This window comes from Trifolium pratense, linkage group LG7, assembly GCF_020283565.1.
Source record: "Trifolium pratense cultivar HEN17-A07 linkage group LG7, ARS_RC_1.1, whole genome shotgun sequence".
NCBI lineage: Eukaryota > Viridiplantae > Streptophyta > Magnoliopsida > Fabales > Fabaceae > Trifolium > Trifolium pratense.
Window position 1 is genome coordinate 212,193 of NC_060065.1, and position 18,594 is coordinate 230,786.

Here is an 18,594-nt window from a genome sequence, read left to right on the forward strand (position 1 = left end):
AATTGTCTAAATAGTAAATGTCAAAGAAGCCATTGGGTTTGGTCTAGTTGTGAGGGATTTGGGTAGTAGGTTATAAGTTCTGGGTTCGATCCCCAGCTCATCGTAAACAAAAAAAAAAAAAAATCAAAGAGAAACCAGACTGAGAATAGGCACCAAATAGTTGGTTCGTGTGGGTTTTATCAGAATTTTAGTTTCTTTTTTACAAAAAATAAAAAACCACACCACGCCTTCAAATTACGAAAACGAGTACTCGGTAAGCAGCATACTTGCAGAGTAATAAATCCTTAAATACGAATTCTAAGACATCCCAATTTACACCTACACAGCACCTTTGCACATATTTTGATTCTGTGTTGCATAGACACATGAATTTGACATACCAAGTACCAACATTGCAAACAGGTAGTCAAGTGTTCGTGCCTACAGCATTCAGCTGTGACAAGAACCTGATTATAAAATCCATGTCATCAATCATCTGCTGAAACCAGACTAATATTTGGGAGCAGAAACAATAAAATGAAGAAAAAAAATTATCATAAACACTACTTGCTGAGAACATGACTGGTAGTCAAAGAAATCCTGAAATTTCGGTATGGTGCACATTCCACACAGACAGCATGCAACTCCAAATATTCATCTGCTCCAATCATAGAAGCAAAAGAAAGCTAAAGAATATCCAAAACCATAAATATAAAAAGCAAAGATTTGGTACAAAGATTATCCATTCAAATAAGGTTTTCCTCTTCATCACCAATACAGATGTCAAACTTCATAAGCTAAAAGGGCAAATTGTTGAAAGAGTACACATTCCCAAGAGGACAAACTCGAATAATTGTGAACATCTTATATAGGCTTGATCTTGAAGTGAAGTGAAATAAGAGAGAAGACAAAGCACTTCAAATCCTGCAAAAGTAATTATAATTAGCAAAGAGTAAAACCAAAGACAACAGCTGACATCAAACAAGTCATAGCACTGGGTAACTAATGGGCAAAGCACCCCCACTCGCCCCCAATGGCTAACAAAAATACAAGCAAAACAAATTAATAACATATCATGGGGAATATATATACCACGCTCTAAAACATCAATGAAATACAGTCAAGAAATCACAACAAAGGTATTCTAAAGTATCAGTCATGAAATACATCAATTATATCAAAATCCCAGCATCGATGTCTTCTCTAAAAAATTGAAACCATCAACTATATTTGTGATTTTTAGGTTCATGTATATGGTAAATGATTTATGTAAAGTTGCTAGGTCAGTTTATTTTCAGTTGTGTGCTCTTTGACAAATTCTCATAGTCCCACATCAAGGCAAGTATTTCTGTTTAGATTTTAAGCAGGTTTAATATGCTTTAATTTCAAAGGAAATTCTAAAATACAGTTTGCTGTACCTAATTAATCTTCTACGCTGTACCTAATTAATCTTCTACTATGACACTACATATATTTTAACCTTAGAATATGAAGTAACCGTGGCTTTCTTTCTGTTATTCGTCATTTCCTGAAATTATCCTTCTGCTTATTGATCCTTCTTCAATTGCACAGGTAACACTGAGTCGGCAAACACAATTCTTTTTCAAATTCAAAAACTTCTAGAATATCCACTAGTTCTTCAAGAATGGACAGGGATCAACTTATGCTTCCGCCCTCCCCTTCCATAAAGATAGTTTGCTTAAATGGTATATGACAGAATTGATTATCATAGGAAACAAGAGCTGCCATCTACACATAGCCAATAAGCAGCTTTTTGGAATTACATTTTAACTAATTCGGAAAGTTTTCCCATTGATTATTTCTTTACTATCATGAAAAAACTTAAAAACTTAATGGTGTTGTCATTGGAGACCTAGGGACTATGTTGTGGGATCCTTTACCAGCAAAGATCTGGTCTCTGGAAGTGCCGAAGAAGAGTTCAAATTTCATTTATGAGGAAATCCCGGTATGAATATCCCTGCGAAAAATCTGAGGTTATGGTTGATAATCTCTTCTATGGAACTATACCAGATCTCAAGAGTCTAATCTGACTACTCTTAATGTTAAGAGCATGGAATGAGAGTATGTTTCTATTTAATGTGTTATTTTGTCTGTCGATACCTCTTGATTATCTTAAAGAATCGTACCAGAATAATATGATTTTTTAATGACTAATTTGATCTAAGCCAATTGTAAACATATACACATTGTAGGCAGAGCCTCTAAGGAAGGGTGGTTTCCTAAATGTCAATCATTAAATCAAAACAGTCTACCATAAGCATATAGGAATATGCAAAACTAACATGTTCAAGTAGCATTTGACAGACAATATGCAAAATTAACAACGAGGAGCCGACAAAAGAATGATTACCTGAACAAGATAGTAAAAGATGCGAAGGCCTTCGGGGTCAGCACTGCTTTGAACATCAACAAGAGAACCAATCTTGGAAGTTGTGAAGGAGATATGCTCATTCCCCATAACAATCTCAAGCTCCTGACGCCCAACTCTGTCGGGTTCAGGCCAGTTGTTATCATCTTCCTTCATAATCTAAACAAACAAACAAACAAACAAACAAAGTGACACTGAATGAATAATAATGAATGAATAATAATAATAAAAGAAAAGGAAAATAGGGTTGGTTAGTTAGTTAGGGTTTGGTAATAAATAAATAAATAAATAAATAAGGAACCTCGCTATCGGAAATGATACGACGACACTCGCGAAGAACAGCAGGAGTAAGATAAACCTCCTTGCGAATGATGGTATCGTTTTTGTAATTGGAATTGTTAGCGTATCGAAGCTTCCCATCGGGCCTGAACTCAAACTCCAAGAATTCGTGACCGAATTTGCCCTTGTGTCCGACGTAGTATCTCAAGTAGAACTCTGCATTCTCTTCTTCGCTCCCCATCAATCAACTTAGTTAGCTACTTTCTACATAATAATAATCAAAAACACAAAATCAATCAATAAAATAAAAGATAAAACCCTATGCCTGCCTACTCTATTCCAAAAATAATATAACCCTAACCTTGATACTCTTCTTGGAGGAACAAATTTGATTGCTAGGGTTTGATCGAGGGTCAGAGGATTTTTTTTTCCCCCCTGCGACCGATTGACTGTGTGACTCAGATTTCACTTCGTTTGGATGTGCAAATAAATAAATAAATAAATAAATAGAGAAGAGAGAGAAATATTTTATTGTTCGGATGAAAAGAAATTTGTCAAAAAATAAAATTCAAAAGAAATACTAGTAAAACTCTTTTTTTTACTACATAGTAAAACTTATTTTCAAAAGAATTTGGACTGATGGTTGTAAAAATAAAAATAAAAAAAATTGGATTGATTGAAGATTTTTTATAATCACACTACACCCTATTAACCAAAATACCCTTAAATTCAGTTTGTGTACGTGTATAATTTGGAAGTTTACATTAGCAGTTTACCTAAATATTTGATTTAAGATTACATTCACTATCGATTGAAATCACATTAAAACATGAGACGTGTTTAATTTGGCTACAAGTGAGATAAGGTTGAGAAACACGATAGAAAATTAATTTCAAACTAATTATGTGATTACTTACACCGAAAGATGGATTGCTGAAAAATTTAATACAGATTCAATTGTTGATCAATTTTATGGTATAGAGCAATGTCGTGTATAATTTAGATAAACAATGTGATGTATTTTTTTATTTTTTTATTGAGTATATTTAAGTACTATTATAATTATGATTTATTTAATATTTATTATATAATTATTTCGGCCCCCCGTTTTATAGATTCCTGGATCCGTCCCTGGTGGAGATGTGTTTAATTTGGTCTCACTTGTTGGTCAGATTATTTTTATTTCTTGGGTTTGGTTTGTAGGTCGAATAGAACTTAATCATTCATTTGTATTCTCAAACTGGTGTAACGATCCATTTCTCATACTGGTGTAACGATCCATTAGCTTGCATTCTAAGCATCTAATGGTTTTCGCAATTTTTGTAAGGATTGAGTGTCCCCTGCACTCATTTTAATTCAATCTTTTTGCTTATAAAAAAAACATTAAAACATGAGATCACAAGAAAAAGAAGTATAAATTCACTAACATAAGCAATAAAGTCTTAACGCAAGATCTTCAAAATTCAATCTTCCATTATGATTAATATGATTAATGACACATTAAAGGAGTTTGTAAGTTTGAGAGCACGTGAAGTAGAAACATAAAACGATGAAAAACGGTTTTTAAAGATGTAATAAAAATTGGGTGTAACTATTTTTTTGTGTGTGTGAGTAGAAAATTTCATGATGGAATTATCGGTAGAGAAGAATTAATAAAATGGTAAAAGAAAAATATTATATTTTTAATTATTTATTGATGGGATTTCTCAAATGTTTGGCTAAGTGTGATATTTGACACAAAAGTTAAGTTAATCATTGTTCGAAAGTGGAGAACCAATCTAAATAGATACAATATCCACTATTTGAAAGATGTGGATAATTGTGTACAGCTAAAATATTTTGCTTTTAGGAAATTAGAATTGATTTGGTTCATACACTTCAAAAAAATAAAAAAATAATTGACTTGGTTCATCATTGATTATCTTATCGCATATGTAATGATTGTTTAGCTATTCCACCAGCTTCTTCTGAAGTTTCTAATGAATTAGCTTGAATATGATCTACTAATGATAATTTTTTACAAAATTTGTTTATATCAGTCTTATTTAGTCTCGCCTTACTCCAACTTTGGGAGTCTTCAAGCATATTTGGCGCTAACAGGGTCCAGAGAGACTGAGTTTACTCATTTGACAGCGTCGTGTAGCACATAGATCTCTTTTGACAAATGAGATCGGTCATAAACGACATTTATCTCAATGTCATTCGTCATAGCTGGTTCATGTGGGTTGCATCATAATTATTCAGTTTCTTCAGTTTTTACAACAAAAAATCACACCATGCCTTAAAATTATGAAAACAAGCACTAGTAGTAGTAGTACTCAACAAGTATAGTCATATAGAGTAAGATGTCCTTGAATATGAATCCTAAATGTAAGACATCCCAATTAACACCTGCACAGGCATCGCACATATGTTGATTTTGTCTTGCATATATTGCATAGCGAGTTTGACATACCAACATTGCAAAATCACAAACAGGTAGTCAAGTAAAGTATTCTTAAAGCATTCGGCTTTGAAAAGAACTTGATTATAAAATCACAAACAGACAAGAGCTTCATTATAAAATTCATGTCATCCATCATGTGCTGAAACTAGGATTGCCACTGTGCATCTGTCGACGAAGTTCTCCCAGGAAGTCCAGCTGTGACACAGAAGAGGAAACACTCGTAGCCGGTGACATGATCTGCGATAAAATATATATTAAAGTATCACATTAGATTTAGAAGGCAAGAGGGGGGGGAAGGATATTTAATATAAAGATTTTTTTTTTCTATTATAATAAGATTAATATAAAGCTAACCTGATGAGGGAGTCTGAACTGAGTCCAAACTGATGTCCCACCAGAATACATAACTGGTTTTTCTGAAATGTGAAATTGTCAAGAAAAAAAAACTAATAAGCATAGATCATGCACATACCTAACAGAGTATATGCAACACACTGTAATCTGCTATCAGTCTATCACTGCATTTATGACGGCTATTCATGATATCAATGCTCCATATAATATATATGCTTACAAATGTGAAAAATGGATAAACAAGACATCCCAATAGCAATATAGAAACTAAAAGACTCAACACCACAAAGCTAATTATTGAATAACGTTGTAGCTAAAAGAATAATGATATGAAAGGCTAACTTAATAAGTCCTCTCGGCTTGAACTATACCAAAACACTGGACTAAATGTAATTATAAATCACATATAAAAGGCTAAAGTACTGATACTGCATGCGGTTGAGATGAATCCTCAAACACTAATGAACTGTATAAGAAACAAGTGAACAACATATTTCAGTAAGTCTTTAGTCACCAAAATCTCATAATTATTGCGTGATATATCACTTTTGAACATATCTAGTTACCATGCTTATAGTAATAAATTATAGAAAGAACTGCCGGCCAAACAAAAAAAAATTGGTCAATTGCTGCAACGGTAGTTAGTTTGAATCATTTCATAGTTCTACTGGTAACCTCAACTCAATTCAGAAAGAAACTTTTGAGAGATGTAAAACAATTGAAGTTCCATCAACGCTAAATATTAGACACAAAGTGACAAATTTCATAAAATGGAAAAGCTAGTAATTTAGATGATTGTCCACTAACCAGATGAATCTTTGGGATTATTGTAGGATTGTATTGCAGCTGTCCAGCCTGGAAACAAAAGCCCATGGCCAACAGAGTTAACCACCGATAGCAGAAAATGAACAACGCCCCCCTGCCGCTCTCTCTCTCGTAATCGCAAGACATATTTATAAGCAAAACAATTCCCAATAATGTTAAAGAGCTGGCAGTTAGCTATCATCTCTCAAGGAAACTTTATCAGCACGACACAAACAAGACAAGTACTTCGGGAATTTATAGAGGATGAAGGAGCACAAATCGTGCTAAATAAAACTAAAAGATGGTCTTAGGCATCCCTTTTCCACGGAAAAGCCCAAACAAATCATCATGATCAATGTATTCCCAAAGTCCTAAAATCTGTATATCACAATCCTATGCAAATCAAATGAAGGTATTTGCCATGCATCGGATACTTAATATAGTCTGTTCTAATGAGAAAACCTAAAGAACTAAGAATATTGAATTTAATAACCCAACATATACAAGTTCTCACTAACAAAAGGTAGGGTAGACTCACGATGACTGAGAAGCTGGGAAGCTGCACTGGTACTACAACCTTCTAAAGCAATTAATCTTGAATAATGGTTCTCATTGAGAATATAACTGCTGCTAGCATCTCCACGATCTGGAACTTGAATGTTTCTTGAAAAAGCAAGTTGATTCTTTTCTAAATCACTACCAGCACTGTTTGTTCGATCAAGCCGATCTACAGAATTTGATAGAAACCAAACGACATATACAAATTAGAAACGAACAAAATAGAGCAATGTAAATGAGAAATAATACATGCATTACGGAGGAGGAAGAAGTCCACTAGCACCAAGAGCATAAAGACTTATTCCCGACTTCAACCACTTATTTTACACGAACAAACAGTTATCCTCGTGAAATTTCTTTTAATTTCTCTCCTATAAGACCATGCCTGATGGCTTCAGCCAACACTGTTATTATGAATTAGTTGAGCAATTGAACTCAGAAAAGTAGTAGTTTAATGATAAAGAAAATAAAGTGTTGAAGTATGGGTGAGAATGATTATGAAGTTAGCTTAGCATTGAAAGATTATTGTTTGTGTTGCATAGCAACATTGTTGAACAGAATTGGGTAGAAAGTGTCGAATTGTTCCATTGGCATAATAAGCTAAGCACCCAGCCACCCCAATTTATTTAGACATAATAATAATATATAGTATTAATTTGCAATGCAGCCAATAAGTAAAGAAAGCAGCAAACACAAAGGGGAGTGAGTGAGTAACAAACAATCAATTACGGAAAATGAAAATAATAATAAATGTTAAAGAAAGAAGAAAGAAACCAGATGAAGATGATTTGCGCCTGTTGTTGGTAGAACGGTTCCTGCATCAAAATAATCAATTATTAATCAATTATTATTATTATTATTATTATTGTTACAAAGAAATGAAATGAGAAATGAATGAATACCTCTGATTGGGTGGAGCATAGCGCTTGACCACAGTGGCAGCAGCAGCAGCAGCAGCAGAATCCGGTGGCTGAAGGTTTTCTAGCATCTTTCTTTGTTTACTTTCTTACCTAGGGAGAGAGAGAGAGAGAGAATAGAATCTCAAGATACAGCAGCCAAACCCAGAAGGAAGAGTGAGAACAAACAAAGAACACATCGCCCTGTCCTTTCTTTCACTGCTTACATTGATTTAATTTAATATTGTTATATTTAATTAATCTTAATTAAACCCAATAACTAGATTCATGCCATAGTGTAGTGTTGGTTAGCGGTTTGGTAAAATTAAGATAGCTGAATAGCCCAAAAGCTCGTATATTGAAATTAAAATATCCGGTAAAATTAATTTTTAAAGTGGAAAAAGGTGTAAAAAATTATAAGTTACAAGCTCAAGCGTTACTTGAAAATAGTATCCAAAAGAAACTATAAGTTTGTGAAAAAAAAAATTACCAAACACATTTTCTCTCTCAAATGATAAACTTTACAATTATTATATTCACTAATTTCCTATTTATACATGCTAATAAATAGTAAATTCCTTAACAAACTTGATATAACTCGTCCTTAAGATTCTTAAAAAAAAAAAAAACTCATCTTTAAGATCTATTTAAATCTGTTTACAAAAAATGTGTGACCAGCCTGATAATCAGGATCAAGGTCGAAACCATCAAAACTGGGGCTTTATGCCGCCAATTTTTTTTTCTTTTGTGCATAAAAAAAAGCACCATTTCAAAATTTACTTTAAGTCTCGTGTAATGTTGGGTCAACCCTAATAACAACATAAGAAACAACTAATTAATTGGTGACTATTCAAACAACCATACTTTTTGTTTTTGATAATTTAAGAACATTCGAGTATCAAGGAATGAATACACGTCAAACTATGTTGGCGTCTAGACATTACCATGAAAACAAGGAAAACAAAATCGGGGGGTGGGTGGGGACTAGACCTTACCCCGGAAACAAGGAAAACAAAATCAATAATGCAAAACCACTCTAATCAAAACGATAACAATGAATTGTCGGGTAGAAATTCATTCATCATGAAAGAAGGTAAGGATACGTCTAAGACCAATGACTCTTCATAAGAACATGTGAGATTTGTCGGCATTTGAACGATATATGCCTGACATGCACTTCGTGCTATTCATTTAAACAACCATACTCAATAACTCATAGACTTGCACTTAATATTTAAGAACAAAACTTACATGCATTTCCATACATGCATTTCTTACTTTTCCACTCACAAAGAGATGGTTATTTGTGTTTTTTCATTTTGAAAAAATAAAAGAAAATTATTTTTTAATAAAAAAAACTACCTCTTTGTGAGAGGAAAAATAAAAAATGCATGTAAGTTTTTTTCAATATTTAATAGTATAACTGGGTCAAAATGTTCAATTTGTCATCTTCCCGTCACTCTTTATAATTTTACCCTTTTTGGCAACTATAAACGATAGGTTGATATCAAAGTTTTATTGTCAAATACACGATCATTTAATTTTATGTGTAATTTTTAAACGTGTTAAAAGAAATAAAATGCACACATACACTTTTTGTATTTTGATATTTTAAATTGCACACCTCTTAAAAGTAATTTTGATTAATTTTCAGAGCATGTTTGTTTCAGCTTTAAAAAAATTGATTTTTTCTTTGTATTTTTGAAAAATAAATTTTATAAAATCGTTTTTCAAAATTTACAGGTTTTTTTATATTTGTTTTTTCTAAATTGAAACACTAATTTTGACATCATATAACATAAACACACATTATTGATCTCAATACATGGTCAACATCACAATTTTTTGAAAGAAGTTGTATTTCAAAAATGATTTTTATGAAAATCTATTTGAAATAGCTTCAAAATTAAGTGATTTTTTGAAATTTTGATATTCATAAAAAGTTTCAATAAAATGATCAAATACCTAAAATAACATTTTAAGAATAATTATTCAAACCAAATTTTCATTTGAAACTTATATAAAAAAATTCTTTGTAATTTTTTTTTACTCAAAATTATGTAACACTACAAAAATCTATTTTGAAAAAATCTATAACAAACGGGCCCTCAAATAAATTATATCTTGTGACATATACATTTTAAAAATTGGTTTCAAACATAAATACCCAACATACATTCATTTTGAACAAAAAATACTTAAAAGATAAATTATTGAAAAACATGTTTGAAGTCGATAATGATTGGTTCAGTTGGCAAGGAATTGATCGTATACTCTATAAGAGTGTGAGTTCAACTCTTGTTATTGACATAAGGATGGTATGTAAGTAGCTATTTAACTACACCTTGAGTCCTAAAATATGTTTGATGGTGAGTTCTAAAACTTAACTCAACTAAACTTTATGTAAAAAAGAAAACAATGTTTAAATACTGCGTTCTAGACACGTATTCTCACAAAAATATGTATAACATGTTTTTTGTTTTTTCGTTTAGGATAAGAATGATGACTACATATAAAAATTTGATCGTTACTTTTTCTACCGTCTTCTGTTAAGATTTTTCTACTCCATGAATGAATTTTTTGCCATAATCTATTCTTGATGAATTTGAAGGTAGTCTTCTTGCTTTGATCAATCATAGAAGGGAGTCTTAAATACTCACCTATTCCAAGACAAACGTTAACCCTTATTATATAACCTATCGAATTATTGTCGGACTCTCTTATAAATCCAGACGTTCTTCTACTCCACCGTCAATAAGCCTAACATCAACAACAACAACACTACATATGTCATTTGTGCGCTATTATAGTTGTTCAATTTGTCTCACTTATATGGTTAAAAAAAATAAATTACCTCACTTATTTTTTTATGAAAAAAAGTATAGTGTGAAACGAGTGATTCTAAAACCTAAGAAGGTTTTATTAGTAATTAGAAACCTCACAATCTTCATTATCGGGTATTTGTGATGAGTACATTTATAAAATTAAAAGAGAATAACTAAATTTTGATATAATTTTTATTTTCTTTTAAAAAAATAGGATATACTAATATTTGTTTTTTGTTGATAATTTCCGAATTTTCTTTGCTTAATGAAATCAAATATTCTCTCCATTCTAAATTTTTAGTCTTTTTAGCTTTTTAATTTTATCCAAAATTTTAGTTATTTTAAGAAACCAATGCACATTACAAGGTTAAAACATTAATTAAACATATTTTTCATTTCTTAATAAAATAAGGATTAAAATGACTTTACTTATTATTTTTTGATTTCTTACAAAACTAAAAAAAAAAAAAGAAATTAAAGTTTTGTGACGGAGGAGGGAGTAATAAATAAGCAAAATTCTAAAATAATCTGATAAAAAAAGTTAGTTTTGTTTACAATTATATAGTTTAGGATTGGAAGTGGAAGCTATACGCAACGCAGGTGAGAGTATCGGCGGTAGATATGGAGGAAGGCACTACGATGGAGTCATCATCATCATCATCATCATGTGAGAAGAATAATGTCAATTCTACGACGCGGCGGCTATCGTTAAAATCCGATTCTGAATTCAGCAATTACCAATTCTGGAAACAAAAGGTAATACTATTATTCTGGATTCATTCATTCATTCATTGAAAATTGATTGATAATAATAATAATACGATTGGTGGTGTCAGTTGAGAGAGAATTGTTTGAAAAGGGTGCGAGAAGACAGAACTCGGTTGCTATGGAAATGTAGGTCATCCTCGCCCCCAACCTCACATCAGGTATCTATCTATTTCAATTCTATTTCAATTCTAAATTAATTCACTAATCAACACAACACCTCTCTCTATTCATTCTTGCATTTAGGATCACTTGGATATTGCATTTCGGGATATTGTATCCCATGAATTCCATCAAATTATCAAACAACATAATCATGATGATGATAATGATCTCTTATGGAACGATCAATCTCCTCATACCACATACCAGGAAGAGTTACTGCTTCAAATGCAAGACATATTTTATCAAGGTACTACTTACTTACTTACTTGGATACACACAAACTTGTACTATCTTCATGTTAGTTAACTTTATATATATACACAATAACAATAATATCAACATTTTCTGTTGCCTTAGAAACTGCAATTGATACTTGGGAAGATGAAGTGGATAACTACTTGGCTCGTGCAGTTTACGACCATATGGATTTAAATGCAGACAAGGTACTATGTTGCTATTATCCCAATTAACCTTTCATTTTTCATATTATTTCACTATCTATGTATGTTTAGTCTCTGATTTCATCCTCTAAATTGTTAATTAATAGACGCACAGAGAACAGATTTGGTGTCCTGTTTGTAAGCAAGGAGACCTTAAAGACACTCACACTCTCATATACTGCACTCGTTGTAAACTTCAACTAACCAAAGCCGGCGAGGTACATATATTTCATCCCTTTCTCACCACTCTTCATTTACTCACTTTTGAAGACTAAAAAGGTGCTTTATTTATTTAACTTTGAGCTTGTGTAAACATCAAGGACCTTTGAGGCTATAACTTTGAGCAGCCTAGCTCCATATCAGTAGTTCAGTGCATTTTTGTGGATTATTTAAGTCTTCATAGATATCTACTGGTTTTGTATTTTTGACTGTCAGACTAAAAGGACTATTATGCTTCAGGATCTAACTTCTATACAGAAGAAAAATTGTCCATCATAGATAAGGGATTGACCACTTTTTGCTCACAAAGAAGTTACCTTCTCTACTGTTTAACATCTTTTCAATTTTTTAGAAAACTCACTGTCTTGAACTGTATAGAGTATCTTTTATGCAAAAAGTGTGAGCTCCTTATTTACGCGGAGAATTTCTGTTCTTCATAGAAGTTAAACCTTATGCTTTGTGCTTAAATTACATAAGTGAAACATAATTTCTTCCTGTTTTTCCCCTTCAAAGGGGTACATTGCATCATCTATTGACCTTTAGAGGCATTTATTGTATGCTTTGCTACAAAAAAAAAAAAACTAAAATCGACCAATAAATCTGTGGTCAGCATATTCTCTAAACAGACCTCATATTTTTAACCAAAAGGACATGTCTTATCACCAACAAAAGAGGAAGTCCTATTGGACTATCTTAGTGTAGCAAAACATAAAGAGTCTCAGTTTTTTCTTATCCGAGCCTCAATGCTAGAATGATTCTTAAGAATTTGGGTTAGTCCTAACTCCTAACTCCTAAATCAACCCCAAAAGCTAGCTTAGGGGCTGATGTTAGAATACGGTTGTTAGGTGGGTAAGATGGGAAATAATAAAAATACTACAAGAGATAACTGAATAGACAGGTGGCAGTGGAGAATTGGGTAGAGTGGTTTTTTATAATGAAAGGTGCAGTTATAAAATTGAATGGACAGGCGGCAGTGGAGTATTGGGTAAGGTGGTGATGCAATGAAGAAAGGTGGTTATAAAAAGAGTGCAAAGGGGGACAGTGGGGTTATGGATTATTTTGGAAAAGGCATAGGCTAGCATTGTGCCTGAGGGAGGAGTTCATCTCCTATTTTTCTTCTTTATACACTTTTATCTTGTTTTATGTTTTAGTGTTACAGAGACATAGACCTCAAATTATAAGTGGCGGTGTTCTATTATTTTATATTTCTGGTATACATTTTGGTTCATTTATAAAATCAATCCAAAGATCCCTCAATAACATGGTGAAGACATTTTCTCCCTAACGAAATAATGATCTATCTTTGTGTTTGGTCCTCACAGAATACTGAAATTGAGGCAACAGGCAACCTAATTATCACACCTGAGTGTCCTCTGAAACATCCCCAAATCTCAGTTTTTTAACCAATTGATCGAGCCATGTAAGTTCAGAAGTGGCTGAAGCCATGATTAGATAATCTACTTTTGCACTTGACTAGTCATAATTCAATTGGAATATCCCATGATTCAATTATGATCTTTATATATATAAAAAAGAGACCTTTCCTTGATGCTCCTTTGATATATTTCAGTATGTGAATTATAACATCCCAACCCACTGTCCTTCACTGTGAGAATTAAGAAACTGACTTACCACACTAACTGGTAAAAATATATCTGGATGAGTTACAGTGAGATGATTTAGTATTCCAACTAATCTCCTGTACCTCTATGGGTGTATGGAAGAGGCTCAACCTATCTTGCAAGGAATATGGCATTGGAGTCCATAGGATAGAAGTGTCACAAACTTGTTCTTTTGAGAAATCACAGCGCCATTATCTTAGAACTTAAGTTAGTACTAACTCAATCCCAAAAACTTAGCTCAACTTGATGGGTGACGATTGCCCTAGCCTTATAACTTATAAGGGCTATTTGGACCATGTCATTTGTCGATGTGGGATCTCAATAATGATAGTGCCATCTCTCCTGATAGGTCATTGGATGCTCTGAGTCTGATGTTGATTGTTATGTGTTCTCTCGGATACGTCTTGTATTCAACAAAAATCTTAGTTATGTGTTGATTCTACCATTTTTTTAATCAATCTCAATGTCTCATTGTTCTGAGATTTCAGGTTACGTTGGACTTTTTGCATGACCGGCTTGCCGAAGCCCATACGGACCATTTTGACAGAGGCTGCAGATTAAAACCCACATTTTGTATAAAGACCGAATTTAATTTAACTGCACTATACATTATGTGCGAAGGTTGTGATACATTTGAGGTTGTAATTTAACAATTTTGTTAGTATTTGTTATATAGTTATTAGAGGTTCAACATAATTAAAGATATTTTTTCCCTATGTAGTTTTGGTTCATTTTGTTTGTTTTCTATTATGCATTGGAAAAGCTAATGTGGTTGTAGAGAATATGGTGACACTGTAACTAGAGCTGGGTATGCGGGCTAGTCCGCCCCGTTTAACCCGCCCCGCATAAGCCCGCATATTAAACGGGGCGAACAAGCCCGTCATCAAATATAAACGAGTTTTAAAATTAAGTCCGAGTTCGGTCCGCGTAAGCCCGCGGGTTAAACGGTTAACCCGCGGACTATTACAAAAAAAAAACTTTTTTCAAAAAAATAAACAAAATTAGTAAAATATTGATATAATAAAAGCTAAAAAAAACTATATTATTAATAATTTTATGTTATAACTTGAACTAACAAATAAAAATAAATAAAGTTTGTGATATATCATTGAGTTTATCTATCTTCTCTTTGAAAATAATGCAACTAAAATCAAATTCAACTCGTTTTTATCGTAATTATTTCTCTACACATACTTCAAATCCATAAAATAAACCCAGATGATATTGAATAAGAACTTTAACTTGTGCAAAATATAAAAAAGAAATTTAATAATCCAAACCAATATTAAAAGTACAACCAAAAATCTAATACCACCAACCGATTCAAAAACAAAACAGTAATGTATATAATTAACTAATTGAAAACTGAAGGAAAATAGTCACTCCTGCTTGATGCCTCCATTGTAACACTTGAATTGGATCCTGATGTTTTGTGTTTGTTGTTGTCCACGTGAGTAAAAATAGGAGTGTGTTATTGCTTTTTATAATTAGGTTTAGACTTTTTTTTTTTGTTAAAAGTGTTGGATTTGGATATGGACCAAATTATTTATAAATGGTAAATTTTGTAATTAATTATATATATAAAAAAAGAATGCGGGTCACGGGCTAACCCGCAAACCCGCGGATTTAACCCGCATAACCCGCGGTTTTAACGGTCCAACCCACACGGGCAAAAATATAAACGGGCCAAAAAAAAATGGTCTTAAGACCGCGCGGGCTGCGGGTTAAACGGGTTGGCCCGCGGACCTTGGTCCGTATACCCAGCTCTAACTGTAACCCCAACAATACTTAAATGGCAATGTGTCGCTTCACATTTAAGAAAAATAAAAAGAATGTAAAAAATCATATACATTTTGTCCCTGCTGGAAGGGCATATTTTATTTTATTTTATTTTATTTTTTTATAGTAAGGGCATATTATTGTTTTGATGTATACCTTTCCAGCACCTTCACACTAGTTGGCCTTTCTGAAGAGTCCTTAAAATAATATACAAACTAATTATTATTATTGACACTGGCGTTTGGCATGATGATAGAAAATAAACAAATTTACAGACTTTACAAGGTCAATTCTATAGTGTACAAGTGAAACATAAGTATGGTTTACCCTAGTTAACATATATATAAAACTTACAAAGGTTATAGACTGCCGATACCGAAAGATAGCTTCAACTTGCCTATACAATTGCGAAAGGTTACAAACGTGGATAAAAGAGAATGCTGGGTCAAATATAGATGGATGTCGCATTTGTTTGGTTTTGTTAAAAACCACTTTTACCTAAATGCCACACTTTGTAGCAGTGACTGAACATGCAGTGGTGGTAGACCACTGGATTTCCAAACAGGCTAGTCCCGCGAAGATGAATAAATACAGTAGAGTAGCAGGAATTTAACATGAAGATGCAATGCAAGAATTATAAGTCAAACAACGGATTCAAACACTTGCAATTCCAAATTCAAGAGAATTACATCACAACTTAAAACAACACACCGACTAGATATAGACAACAGGAAGCGGAAATGATACAGATTATAATGAAAACTGCCAGAATAATACTTTTTTTTTTGGAAAAAGCTGCCATAATAATACAATACATTGATCTAATTTAACCTACAAAACTATAAAAATCGATGTTTCAAAAACTCAAGTAGCAATAAGACAAAATTGAACATTCAGATCTCCCTAAAGACCTTCTCAGCAGCAGCAATGGTCTTTTTGATGTCCTCAGAAGTATGTGCCAAACTTGTGAACCCAGCCTCAAACTGTGAAGGTGCCAAATAGACACCTTCTGCTAACATACCCCAGAAGAACTTAGCAAACTTGGCAGTATCACTCTTTTTTGCATCTGTAAAATTGTAAACAGGTCCTTCGGTGAAGAAAAAACCAAACATCCCATTTATATGTCCACCACATATTGCATGCCCTGCCCTCTTACCAGCTTCAACAATGCCTTGAACAAGCTCGCCTGTAATGTTGTCCAAGTATTCGTAAGTTCCTGGCTCCTTAATGCGCTTCAGAGTGTGTATGCCCGCAGTCATTGCCAAAGGGTTCCCACTCAAGGTCCCAGCCTGGTACATAGGTCCAGCCGGAGCCACCGTCTCCATAATATCTCTCCTCCCTCCATATGCACCTACTGGCAAACCCCCTCCAATGATCTTCCCCAGAGTTGTTATATCAGGAGTTATGCCAAAATATTCTTGAGCACCTCCATACGACAAACGAAATCCAGTCATCACTTCATCAAACACAAGAAGGGCATTGTTCTCCTTGGTGATTTTGCGCAAGGAACTAAGAAAATCAGGTTTAGGTGTAATGAAACCAGAATTTCCAACAACGGGTTCAAGGAAAACTACGGCTATCTCTCCTTTGTTGGCCTCAAAGATTTTTTCAACAGCGGCAAAGTCATTGAAGGGGGCCGTAAGGGTTTCATTAGTAGCAGCTTTAGGAACACCAGGGGAATCAGGAAGTCCTAGAGTGGCAACTCCACTGCCTGCCTTAACAAGAAAAGGATCAGCGTGGCCGTGATAACAGCCCTCAAACTTGATGATCTTCTCCTTGCCAGTATAAGCACGTGCGAGACGGAGTGCTCCCATGCATGCTTCTGTGCCGGAATTAACAAACCTAACCATTTCAATGCTGGGAACTGCGGCAATAACCATCTCAGCTAGAGTGTTTTCCAGAAGACAAGGTGCACCAAAGCTAGTTCCTTTCTTCATTGTTTCAGACAGAGCAGCAAGCACCTGTAATGTAAGTAATAATTGAAATTGAAAAGAGTTTGTTTCAAGTATAAACAAACAAACAGCAATACTATAATTGAAGGGGCAAATTAGGGAATTAGATATGAAAACCTGATCATCAGCGTGACCAATAATTGCAGGACCCCAAGAACCAACGTAGTCAATGTATTCATTGCCGTCAATGTCCCACATGCGACATCCTTTGACGGAATCAATGATAATGGGTTGTCCACCAACTGATTTGAAGGCACGAACGGGAGAGTTAACACCTCCAGGCATCAATTCCTTAACAATAACAACAACAATATCAAATGAAATCGATTCTCCATGAGATAGATAGATAGATAGATACTAAAAAACAAAGAAGGAGAAAGTGAAGAACCAACCTTGGCAGCGGCGAAAGCTTCTTCGGATTTGCGGAGAATGAGTTTGTCGGTCTTGGGTTTCTGGTCGGTGGATACGGCCATTGTTACAGAACGAGAACGAGTTCGACATCGAGAAGAAGAAGAAGAGAAGCAGTTGAGGAGGGTGAGACCTGTTCCTGCGATACTCGAAGAAGCAGTAGCAGCCATTTCAGATGATAAGATTGATTGTCAAACTCCCCTTTCTCTATCTCTCTCTGCACTTTATTTTCCTTATTTTTAATACAAAAAAAAAAGTAAATTTTATATTGACTACATTATTATATATATATTTTTTTATATTTTAAGAATGTAGAATACAAATAATCTAACTAACTTGTATAGCTTCCCTTCGTCACAATTTGACGGAGACAGTTGAATGTTGTGCACTATTTACATGTATTGCTTTGATCTTATTTTTCTACTAATAAACAAAAATAAATATTAGCATATAATATGTTGTTTGATTCGTCTCGATGAGAATTGTCAAAATATCAAATTTTTATAATTTTTACTATTATACAATTAAAAATATTAATCGTCAAAGTTATGCATCGACATACATGATACAGTCAACTGTGTCAATCAATTTGGGACGGATGGAGTAAATTAGTTTGTAAACTATCACACGAACTTAGTTCAAACATTGCATTTATATATGCAAAGGGGAGGATTGAAATTCGAACTCCGGTCATCCCACTTAGCTACTAGATTA

The 18,594-nt window shown here is 33.5% G+C and overlaps 4 protein-coding genes across 5 annotated transcripts; 1 reads left to right on the plus strand and 3 right to left on the minus strand.

Moving 5' to 3' along the window:
* Positions 1-517: 517 nt before the first annotated feature.
* On the minus strand, positions 518-3,151 carry LOC123897464 (protein mago nashi homolog). Its single transcript, XM_045948117.1, has 4 exons — positions 3,009-3,151; positions 2,670-2,911; positions 2,351-2,527; positions 518-903 (listed from the first exon to the last, which is right to left on the minus strand). The coding sequence occupies exons 2-4, from the start codon at positions 2,886-2,888 to the stop codon at positions 844-846; spliced, it is 456 nt and encodes a 151-aa protein (XP_045804073.1). The 5' UTR covers positions 2,889-2,911; positions 3,009-3,151; the 3' UTR covers positions 518-843.
* Positions 3,152-4,928: 1,777 nt separating this feature from the next.
* On the minus strand, positions 4,929-7,940 carry LOC123899470. The gene is made up of 6 exons (XM_045950604.1): positions 7,712-7,940; positions 7,584-7,624; positions 6,790-6,978; positions 6,255-6,302; positions 5,448-5,509; positions 4,929-5,330 (listed from the first exon to the last, which is right to left on the minus strand). The coding sequence occupies exons 1-6, from the start codon at positions 7,795-7,797 to the stop codon at positions 5,226-5,228; spliced, it is 531 nt and encodes a 176-aa protein (XP_045806560.1). The 5' UTR covers positions 7,798-7,940; the 3' UTR covers positions 4,929-5,225.
* A 3,123-nt stretch (positions 7,941-11,063) lies between these two features.
* LOC123899476 (RPA-interacting protein) lies at positions 11,064-14,461 on the plus strand. Of its 2 annotated transcripts, XM_045950613.1 has the most exons (7): positions 11,064-11,286; positions 11,367-11,456; positions 11,542-11,707; positions 11,818-11,903; positions 12,008-12,118; positions 13,442-13,539; positions 14,230-14,461. In XM_045950613.1, the coding sequence occupies exons 1-6, from the start codon at positions 11,152-11,154 to the stop codon at positions 13,520-13,522; spliced, it is 669 nt and encodes a 222-aa protein (XP_045806569.1). In that variant the 5' UTR covers positions 11,064-11,151; the 3' UTR covers positions 13,523-13,539; positions 14,230-14,461. The 2 variants fall into 2 exon arrangements, with proteins under 2 accessions (XP_045806569.1, XP_045806568.1); XM_045950612.1 differs by lacking the exon at positions 13,442-13,539.
* Positions 14,462-16,154: 1,693 nt separating this feature from the next.
* LOC123897558 (glutamate-1-semialdehyde 2,1-aminomutase, chloroplastic) lies at positions 16,155-18,154 on the minus strand. The gene is made up of 3 exons (XM_045948250.1): positions 17,865-18,154; positions 17,590-17,763; positions 16,155-17,481 (listed from the first exon to the last, which is right to left on the minus strand). The coding sequence occupies exons 1-3, from the start codon at positions 18,048-18,050 to the stop codon at positions 16,414-16,416; spliced, it is 1,428 nt and encodes a 475-aa protein (XP_045804206.1). The 5' UTR covers positions 18,051-18,154; the 3' UTR covers positions 16,155-16,413.
* Positions 18,155-18,594: the final 440 nt, after the last annotated feature.